Genomic DNA, 11,325 nt, shown 5'->3' on the forward strand with positions numbered 1-11,325 from the left:
TATTAGTGTCAAAACTGCCTTTTTCAAATTAATAAAAAAAATAATTTTAATAAAAAAATCTTCTAAAATGTTTTCCGATAACTGCTCATGATTTATAGAATGCAAAATTTAAAAAAAATCAAAAAATATTTTTGAACTCCTGTTTTAAAGCACCAAAAAATGCAAAAATGTTCAAACATAATTTTAAAAAATCTTACTAATACAAAAGCTCCCAGAAATTTATTAATTTACGGGTTATGTTTGCAAGAATGTAAAAAAACGTTTTTTTCTGTAAGCCAGTTAATTTTCAAAACCGGGTCATGTTGACAACAAAAATGCAAAAACTCTCGTCACAGTGTCCTGATGTAAACAATGATCGTGCTCGAGCTGTCACAGTCCTGCGAAATATGTTGGCTGGCTGACATATTGGGCGATCAGTAAAAAAACAACTAGAAGTCGTCTGACAAAAAACCCATGCTAGAAGAGATAGCAAATCTGATGCAAACAAACTCCCAGCTGCCATGTAAACATACTTTGAATTTGTTGGTTAATTTCTGACTATAAATGCTAGAAAGCCTTATTGAATTCCAAACAAAACACACGACTGATTTATTTGTCAGCGCAAATTTTTCAACTCCTTTTTTTGTTACGCCAACTTGTCATTCCCAGCAAGATGATTTGCGCAAGGTTTTATTTTCAATTCTGCTTCAATTTTCAATGACATTTTGGTGGATGTCGTTGCTAAACTGTCAAACACGCACACTTTGTTTTGATTGTGTTCACTGTCATTCTGTAAGTCATTTTCCTATGATATTCAGAAGGTAAGCTCAAAACGGTAGCCGTTATGTCACCACAACTGTCAGCTGAAATATTTCACGAACCTTGAAATTTATCCACTTTTACTCAACGGTCGTTTCCTACCCCTCTCCCATTTCTCCACTTCAGAAAACCGGCAAGTGGAACGCGATGCACGTGCGGATAGCGTGGGAAATCTACCACCACCAGGCCAAGCAGAACCCGGACAAGGCCGCCTCGATGAAGACGGCGAGCGACATGCTGCGGCCGCCGTCCCACATGTACCCGCCCTCGTCCGGCGGTCTGGTGCGGCCCCACGACCTGCCCTCGTCGGCGTACCCGCCGACGGGGATGCCCGGCCGACCCGGCAACCCGTACGAGTCGGCCCCGCTGCCCCCGAGCTTCATGGGTTCGGCCGCTAGTCATTTAGGTATGAGTTGCTTAAGGACGTATTAGACTACAACAAACAAACAAACAAATAAGCAAACAAACAAACTTTTTGACAGTTTGGCAGAAACGTCAGCCGGCATACATTTTGCTTTGTTTGCAAGTTTGGCTATCTGTCAAACAAGAAAAAGTGCGAGTTTGTTTGTCATAGTCTAATGCGTCCTTTATTTGAAAATGTTGGATTGTTTTAACGGGTTGTTGTTCCGTTGTTTCCAGGTGTTTCCCCCTTCGGCCGGTACGCGTCCCCGTACGGCGGATCGCCGTTCGGCGGGATGTCGCCCTTCTCGAGGGAAATGCAGATGGGATCTCAGCTTCCGGGCGCGTTACACGACCCGTGGCGAAGGTAAGTTTCCCGGGCGTTTTGTTTTGTTTTTTTGTACGCCAACACACGTTACTAAATTTCAGAACCCTTTCCAGTGCAATACCGCGCAGCGTAGGTTCGTACGCGCCGCAGCCACCGCCGGGCGCGGCCGGACCGTGGCCACCCACCATCAAGCAGGACCCGGCGATAGCGGCCGAAACCGCCCGACGGGAAGCGGAGGAACGCGAGCGCCAGCGGGAGCGAGAGGAGCGCGAGCGAGAGCGGCAGCGGAGAGAGCGCGAAGAGCGTGACAAGCAGCGGGAACGAGAGAGAGAGGAAAAGCTGAGGAAGGAACAGCAGGAACGGGAACGGGAGAGGGAGCAGCGAGAGCGGGAACGAGAAAGAGAGCGGAAGGAAAAGGAACGCAGGGAAATGGAACGGAGGGAGATGGAACGGGAACGGATGTTGCAGCAGCAGCAGCGTGAGTCGAAGGCTGCGGCTGCGGCGGCCAGTGCGAACTCGATGGTGGGGCGGGACCGGTCTCCGCTGAGGAACGGTTCCGATCTGGACATCCGGATCAAGGAGGAACGCAAGGAGGGCGAAGAGATGATGATGCGAAATATGGGGGCAGCGGCGGCGGCAGCTGCTGCGGCCGGTGACCCTCGGTACCATCCGGGAATGATGCCCCATCCGTACATGACCGGTCGACATCCGGCGCACATGCTTCCGGGAGCGCAATTCTCGCGGTCCATGTTGCCACCCACGATGGGTCTACCGCCGCACTTTCCACCCTCCGGGCCGTGGGGTCCGGATCCGTTCCGCGACTACCGGTTAGAGTCCCTCCACCAGCTTCGTTACAACCCCCTCATGGACGTGTACCGGGCGGAAGAGGCCAAGGCCTCCCTGCTGTACGCGGCCCAATCCGCGGCGCACTACCGAAGCAAGGAACCGAGTCCGGTGCCGCCACCTCCCCAATCACACCACCGGATGCCTCCGGGAGCGCCAGGTGGTCCGGGCGGACCCCCGGGCCCGCCTCCCGGCAATCTGAAACCTCCCTCGTCGCACCTGGGTGGACCCGGCGGCGGACCCTCGAATGGACCCGCACCGGGAGGCGGCCCCCCCGGAGGACCCGTCCCGCCGGGAATGCCCGGCGGACCGATGCCGGTGTCCGTCGACATGCACAAAAAGGAAGACTCGTGCCAGTCACGATGATAGTCGTCGGCGTCGGCATCATTGATCGTCATCGATGACGATTGAGGGAGCAGACCAACACAAACACAATCAAATCAAAATCGAATCCGGATTGAGAGAGTGACGGAGCGGAGAGCGGGGAGAGAGAGCGCGCCTGTGATTGAACGTGAGCGTAAGAGGGACGAAGGAGAGAGGCGAAGCAAAACAACAAAAGGTGATATTTTTAACTTGTAATTAGCGTTACAATTAACACACAATTTGTGGACACACAAACACAAGCAAACAACGGGGTTTTTCGAGAGAAGGACTGCAAAACTGAGAGGGAGAGAGGGAGATGGGTGCGAGCGGAAACGCACCCAAAAACAAGCGAGAAGTTGAGCGGAGCAGGAAATTATTAGTGAGATATTTAATATATATTCAGAGAGAACGAGAGAGATAGAGAGCAAAACAAAACAATTGTGCATTTCCTTTCCAATTCACTGGAAAGCCAAACCCCCGAATCGAGTTACGGAGAGAGAGAGAGAGAGTTCCGCGTTTTCGTCGTCGTCTCGTCGTAGTAGTGGTTTTTTCTCTAGTTGTTAAGCACCAAAACTATTGCAAGAAAGAGAGAGAGAGAGCAGAAGGGAAATTAACAACAGCAGCAACCGCAACAACAAAAAGCAACTAATTCATATGTACTATATATACTATATATATTGTAAATGTTAAGTAGTGATATTTGTAAAAACAACAACAACAAAAAAGCAAATCTAATTTATATATTTGAATGCGCGAATGTTTGCGAGCGCGACCGCGCGACGTCACACAAGAGATCGATCGATTGTAAATAGTAGTTTTTAACTTCCGGTCCGGCGACGTTAGTTTTGTTCAAACCCTGGTTTTCGTGACGCTTTGGTGAGGGGCACAAATCGATACCACCACCACCTCCGGGAACAAGATTTTATAATTTTAAAACCAAATTCAGTATCAAACTCGTGGTTTTTCCTTGGTTTGACGGGCGGCAGTCCGTTGTGTTGTGTTTTGTTTACGTTTTCACTGATGACATTGCGATGACGGCGATTTGGTGACTTTCAATTCTATTCTTTTGCCTAGCGTCACTTCAACAGTAATGATTTCTTGGAGGAAGCTTCTCCAACCGCGTCGACCTTGTTCCGCTACTCGTGTCGTAACCTCACTTTTCTTTGGTTTGATGTCTACGCATTCAAGATTTTACCCGGATCTCTTCCCATAAAAGATCTGTCAAAATGTTTGAAAGCGTTTGAAGCTGAAGAAAGCGACGCAAACACTGAAATTTCGACGTGTTCTGACTCGATTCGCACCAAGTCTCACTTCCGTAGAGCAACACCGATTTGACGTTCGAGTTGAAGATCCGTAGTTTTGTGTGCAAGCAAAAGCGATTGGTTTCTCAATATTTTCCATTTCCTAACAAAATTCTGTACTTCACTTGACACAACAAGATCAAAACACGTTTTGATCGCAGGAAGCTCCGCTGCAATGTGAGAGCTGTCAGTTGTGAAAGACTGACAGCATTCCGTCTTCACACGCTCACGCGGAACAACTTAGCTTGACTTGACAGGAGATGGATCTACTCAATTTTGAGTAGTTTTGCAAACGCAATCTGCAAGTGTTGCCAAATTTAACGCAATCGTGATTGTTCAGTGAAAATTACTGTTCAATTTTCCGTTTCTCATTTCTTAATGAAATTATCACAACAAACCAGGTCCTGCGGAAGCAACCGCAAACACAAACCAAAAATAAAACAAAAGCGTTTCAATTATCATCACACTCAAACCAGCCCAAACAAACATAAACATTACAGAATGAAAACAAAATCTAATAGCTGTGTTTTTACCAGTAGTAGTGGGTTTCCATTTTTAACCGTACCGCTGCAAACAAACTAACCGAGGGGCGCTTTCAAGTTTTACTATCGAATAAAAAGCAAGAAAAAAAAGTGCGACAGGACGCGTCCTGCTGCCGCTTCGGAGATCCCGTGACGTCAGTCACGAACACACCCCTCGAGTCGACTTTGGGGTGCCTCCGGAGCTGGTGGCAAAACGTTATTCGCTCTCTCTGTTTTTAGAGTCGTTTTTGTACGCGCGGAGATCAAAACAATAACACACTTACAGACAGACACAGACACACGTCATGTTTTTTCATCGAAATTTTAAATTTTATTGAAATTGGCTCGAAAAAAGTATTAGTATTTCGTGCGTTTAAAACGCAAACTAGAAAAAAGAAACTATTTTACGTTATCTATTTTGGGCGTGCTAAGAATCTCAACTTTACTTAATTTCGTTACTATTTTTTATTATTTTAAAGATTTTAGACCCTTTTCAATCACCTTCCCACAAAGCGAAACTCACAACACAACATTACGAGAAACCAAGCATACACACAAACACAATTGAGTAGATCAGAAAGGCATAAAAAGAAGAAAAAAAAACAAACTGTTTATATGTAAAAATTTTCCTTAGCGTGTAAGGCGTCGTAGCAAAGAATATAAAACAAAAGCACTCACAAACAAAACAAACAAAAAATGAGAGAAACAAAACTAAAGAAAACTGAACTCTAAACACGACAAGACGAGATAAAAAAAAAACCTAATAATTTATCTGCGAAGTTGAAAATTAGAAATCGTGGAATAACAAAGAATGAATGTGGAAAAGTAATTTTCTGAAAACACACACACACCCATAGGTCTAAAAATTCGTTAGTGTGGTAGTGAGCATGAGCGTGCGAGCGAGAATTTGTAAGTATTGGTGCGAGCGAGAGCGAAACTAACCCATGCATAAAAAAAACGGTGATTAGTAATCATGTAAAATCACACACTCTGACACTCACCCACACACATAGATATGAGCTAGAAGCAGTCAGACTATGAATCGATGTGAGAGATAATTATTATTGATAATGTAAATTAAAGAAAAAAATAATTAAAAACCTAAAATTCGGCGGAGCACAGACAGACAAAAAAAAAAGGATGAATGTGCAAAAGGTAAGAGGAAAATAAAACCGGATTGTGTAGCAATTAGAAGAAATTTAACAAACACACACACGCTAAATCAATGATGACGCGCAAAGAAATTTCAAGCGTCTCAAAAGAATGCATAAAAACAGTGGTAAATATACAATTACATTTGTGCAAGAAAATAAGACAACATTGAAAGAGAGAGCGCGCGAGTGTGAGAGAGAGAAACGAAGCGGGACGAAAGTGAAATCGTAAGCAAATTAAACAAAAAAGAAGGGAAACAATAAACGAAACAAATTCTTTCTCTAACTGTAATTATAACAAATTGTGTACAACGCGTCGTTTTTGTGTTCTACATTGCTAGAGCATTTGGTTAGGTCATAGTTTAATTTAATTGTCCCATTTTTTATTTATTTGATAGTCATTTTTTAAAAAATAAAAAGAAAAAATGCAAATCAATCAATTTATTAATTTTGTCGTCTATCAATTATTTTATTATTTTTACGAATAAAAACATGCATACTTAAAAAAAATACCAAGTTACTTGCGTTTTTATATTTTTTTTTCAGTTTCACCCTCCCTTTTCTTCCCTGTCACTCTAAATCTATTCGTTGGTTATTATTGTTCCTCCCCATTGGTTACTTGTTATACTGGCCTTCTACTTTGTTACCGAAACGTTCCGAACTTGGTGTCTGGGTGTAGGCTGTGCGCAACAAGGGATATCAACAGATGACGTCACGCACTCGCACCCACACCAGCAAATTGTAAAGGTGAAACTCTCACGAGACGATACAAATAATGAGAAAGAGAGAGAAACAAAACATTAACACAGCAGAGAGAAAAGAAGAGAAAAAAAAACAGAGTCAACACACAAAAAAAAGAATAAGATTAAAACTTTGTAATTGTAAGGAGCAACAGTGGAGATTAAGAAAAGGAAGGTAAAGGACAACACGGAAAACACAAAATCATTATGATTAAAAAGTAAAATAGTAAGAAAAAATAAATATTTAAAAAATATTGAAATTTCGTGTTTGATGAAGCATTTAATGTGAAAACCTTTGTAAGATTTTTTTTATTTTTAATATACAGTCATCCCACATATTCGGAACACCCACAAATTCGGAACACTTTTGTGATAATTTGCCAATAGCATGCCAAATCTATCTTTTCTGTCGACCCTACTATTTTAGGACTTTTATTTGGACATTCTCTTTATTCTCATTAATAAAAGTAGTTCTTTTAAAACAAAAAACTGCATTTCGAGACTATTTTATTCAGAGCAGCAAAACTCTGCCTCCAAATTGCCTGTTTCATAATTGTGGGACACCTGAATTTAACTGATATTTTCACAAAAAAAAGTTATCAGACCATTCATAAAACATTACTAAGCATGAGTTTTATTGGTTTCAGAATGTGAAGTCATTATTTTGTAAAAAAATATGTACCCCTGGAGAGAAAACAAGTTTGTTTACATCGTAAGAAATTTGTGTTCCGAATTTGTGGATTTCAAGGGTCAGAGTTTTTCTTCAAAAACTTGATATAAAAAATAAAATTTGCAGTTGTTCGAAACAGCATTAGAAAGATCGCAAGCTTACTTTACTTACTACTTTACTTTTACTGCTCGTACAACCTCCGGGTCATGAGCTGTCTCCAGATGCGCTGCCACTGGACTCGGTCCTGGGCTGCTACTCTCCAATTCCGCTGCGGAACTCCCACACTTTCCAGATCTTCCTCCACTTGGTTCAACCACCGTGCACGTTGCGCCCCCCTCCGCCGCGTTCCAGCCGGCTCCGAATTAAACACCAACTTCACCGGATTGATAGTCTGGTTCGGTTGGCGCGCATCCAGCGCGTCCGGCATTCTTGCGACGTGTCCGGCCCACCGGATTCGGCCAGCCTTGGCGACCTTCCGAATACTTGGCTTGCCGTAGAGTTGCGCCAGCTCGTGGTTCATCCTTCTCCTCCATACAGTGTTCTCACGCACGCCGCCAAAGATCGTCCTAAGCACTCGTCGCTCAAAAACTTCAAGCGCTTGCAGGTCCTCCTCGAGCATCGTCCACGTCTCGTGCCCGTAGAGGACGACGGGTCTTATCAGCGTTTCGTACATGGTACACTTTGTACGCCGGGAAAGGTGACCAGACCGTAGGGTCTTGTGGAGTCCATAGTAGGCACGACTACCGGTGATGATGCGCCTCCGAATTTCTCTGCTGCAGTTGTTGTCCGACGTAACCAACGATCCGAGGTACACAAACTCCTCCACGACCTCGAACTCGTCGCCGTCGATCGTCACGTTCGGTCCTATGCGAGCCCTAAGGGACTCGGTTCCTCCTGCCAGCAGATATTTCGTCTTCGCCACATTCACCTTCAATCCAACCTTCTCTGCTTCCCGCTTCAATTCGGTGTACCTCCTGGCCACCTCTTCGAACGTCCTGCCGACAATGTCCATGTCGTCGGCATAGCAGATGAATTGGCTGGATCGGTTGATAATCGTGCCCCGCATGTTGAAGCCCGCCCGCCTCATTACACCTTCAAGCCCAATGTTGAAACAGAGGCCGGAGATACCGTCGCCTTGTCGCAGTCCCTTGCGCGATTCGAGCGGGTCGGACATCGCTCCCGAAATCTTCACACTGCACCGCGCCCCGTCCATCGTCGATTTCACCAGTCTGATCAGCTTCCCGGGAAAGCCGTTCTCGTACATGATCTTCCATAGCTCTTCGCGATCGACCGAGTCGTACGCGGCTTTGAAATCGATGAACAGGTGGTGCGTCGGGATCTGGTACTCGCGACATTTTTGGAGGATTTGGCGTAGCAAAAAGATTTGGTCCGTCGTCGATTTCCCCTCCACAAAACCGGCTTGGTACGGCCCAACGAAATCCTTTGCTCGCTCCGACAGACGACAGAAGATGATCTGAGACAACACTTTGTAGGCCGCGTTGAGAATAGTGATGGCTCGATAGTTCTCACATTCCAACTTGTCCCCCTTCTTGTAGATCGGGCATATTACTCCCTCTTTCCACTCCTCCGGTAGCTGTTCTGTGTCCCAGACCTTGACTATCAGCCGGTGTAGACAGGCCGCCAGCTTGTCCGGGCCCATCTTGATGAGTTCAGCACCGATACCATCCTTACCCGCTGCTTTGTTGTTCTTCAGCTTCTTGATGGCATCCTTAACTTCCCTCATCGTGGGTGCTGGCTCGTCCTCGCCGTCCACCATACCGCTGACGTCGTTTCCCCCGTCGCCCTGGTACTCCGCCTCTGGGCCGTTCAGGTGCTCGTCGAAGTGCTGCTTCCACCTTTCGATCACCTCACGCTCGTCCGTCAAGATGCCTCCGTCCTTATCCCGGCACATTTCGGCTCGCGGCATGAAGCCAGTCCGGGATTGACTGAGTTTCTTATAGAACTTGCGCGTTTCGTTGGAGCGATACAACTGTTCCATGTCCTGGCACTCCAACTCTTCCAAGCGGCGCTTCTTATCCCGGAAGAGATGGGTTTGCTGTCTTCGCAACTGTTTGTACGACTCCTTGTTCCCACGGGTGTTGTGCAGCAGCCACTTGTCCCGCGCTGCCTTCTTCTCGTCCCAAATCGCCTGACATTCCTCGTCGAACCAGCCGTTCCGTCGAACTCGGTCCACGTACCCGATGGCGCTCGATGCCGCTGCGTTGATGGCTGCTTCCATATGGCTCCAGCAGGCCTCCAGAGGGGCTTCGTCGAGCTCACCCTCGTCAGGCAACGCAGCTTCGAGTTCCCGCGCGTACTGGGTAGCGACCTCATGGTCCTTGAGTCGCTCCAGGTTATACCGCTGCGGGCGACGGTACCGGATCTTGTTGACCTCGGACAGGCGTTGGCGCAGCTTTGCCACCACCAGGTAGTGGTCCGAGTCGATGTCAGCGCCACGGTAGGTTCTGACGTCGATTATGTCCGAGAAGTGCCGACCATCGATGAGAACATGGTCGATTTGCGTCTCCGTGTCGTTTGGTGATCTCCAGGTGTACTTGTATAGGGAGGTGTGCTGGAAGAAGATACTACGTATGGCCATGTTTCGGGAGGTAGCGAAATCGATGAGTCGTAGGCCGTTCTCATTCGTCTGCTGGTGAGCGCTGAACCTCCCAATAATCGGTCTAAACTCCTCCTCCTGGCCGACTTGAGCGTTTAAGTCGCCGATGACAATCTTGACGTCGTGTTTTGGACACTTCACGCAAGCACAGCTTTCAAATGAAGGTAAAAGCGAATCATTAAGTTCAATTATCGATTTTCTAGGATTTTTCGAACATTGGCCGATCTGTTAACTGTTCCGAATATGAGGGATGACTGTACAGTCCAAACTCGATAATCAGAAGCCTCGATTATCCTAAGTTACGATTATCCTAATGTTTGTAGTTTGAAGTCCCACACGAACAAAATCTTTTTTTAGTATTGTTTCATTTTCTTGATTGCCTATTACAAAATAAAATGCATTTTTTTCAATATGACATCACCGCCATTTTGGTCGCCATCTTGGATTTAAAAATTCTAAATCATTTTGCGTAGTTTAAGGGCATATCCGAGCTCGGCAATCAAAAATTAGACAACAAAAAGATTTTTTTTCTCCAAAGTGATTTTTTGCCGATGCCTTCGGATAATCGAGTCTGGACTGTATTCATGAAATTAATTTTAGTTCGGTTCATGAAATTAATTTTAGTTATTTGGAGAAACTTTGTCCTTGTTTTCCTTCTGTCAAAAGAAGCCATTTTGCATCTTCTTTTGTCCTACTAGTTACATTTTTGAGGACTGGTTTTACAAAATGGGTGTGTTAATGTATGAAATTCTGTATCTTGAGAAGACATTTTCTGATCGATTTGATGTCTTTGGTCATTAAGACTTTTCGAAAAAATATGTACACGGAAAACAAAACCGACCAATTTAAATAAAACATCTTTTGAGCCATAGTGCATGATAGTCCAAAATCTGGTTCCGGAGATATATTTTTTACAATTCGAAAAAACGGACAAATTAAAAAAAACATTTCTAAAAAACCGAATTGAATTTACACCCAGAAAGTAATGTAGGATAAAATGTACCGTTTTAAAGTTATAGCTTATTTTGGATTAATATTTTTATTTTTTTTTTATTTGAAAAATACTTTTTGAAAAAAAGCACCCCTGAAACAAAATCAGAAAAGCTGAGAAAATTTCCTACATTTTCTCACTGAAACTTTGAAAATTGGACAATTAGTTTCCAAAGCCTCACAAAGAATGAGATCGATGAAAAAAAGTTTTTTTAAGTGTCATCTAAAATTAGCCTGTTATTTTTAATTGACAATATTTTGACAACTATTGGTTCGATTTTAAATGTTAAAAATTAAACTTTTGTGAAATTTTCTGATCTTTTCAATGAAAATAATACTAAAATTTTATATCAATCATAGGACTACAAATACATAAATTTTCTGATTTCAAATTAAAGATCATTTTTTTTATTTTGAATTTATTTTTTATGAATAGATCAGAAGATTTCACAAAACTTTCATTTTTAACATTGAAAATCGATCCAATAGTTTTCGTAATAAAATTACATTCATTAGGTATCAAAAAACCAAAACTGTTCAAATTCAATTTCAATTCAAATATTATAACCTAAAAGTGTATGCAAGATGGTGCACTTCATCAAAA

The 11,325-nt window shown here is 44.0% G+C and overlaps 1 protein-coding gene across 9 annotated transcripts in view; it reads left to right on the forward strand.

Moving 5' to 3' along the window:
- Positions 1–6,681, forward strand: part of LOC6035155 (proline-rich protein 36) — a 239,271-nt gene extending 232,590 nt beyond the window's left edge. For 8 of the 9 annotated variants that reach the window (XM_038249170.1, XM_038249166.1, XM_038249172.1 and 5 more), the window contains 3 exons: positions 925–1,204; positions 1,438–1,564; positions 1,627–6,681. In XM_038249170.1, coding sequence (XP_038105098.1) covers positions 925–1,204; positions 1,438–1,564; positions 1,627–2,734 — 1,515 coding nt within the window. In that variant the 3' untranslated portion in view covers positions 2,735–6,681. The remainder of the gene's footprint in view (positions 1–924; positions 1,205–1,437; positions 1,565–1,626) is intronic. The other variant, XM_038249173.1, reaches the window with a different exon arrangement.
- The last annotated feature ends 4,644 nt before the right edge of the window (positions 6,682–11,325 follow it).

This window comes from Culex quinquefasciatus, chromosome 1 (genome assembly GCF_015732765.1).
Source record: "Culex quinquefasciatus strain JHB chromosome 1, VPISU_Cqui_1.0_pri_paternal, whole genome shotgun sequence".
NCBI lineage: Eukaryota > Metazoa > Arthropoda > Insecta > Diptera > Culicidae > Culex > Culex quinquefasciatus.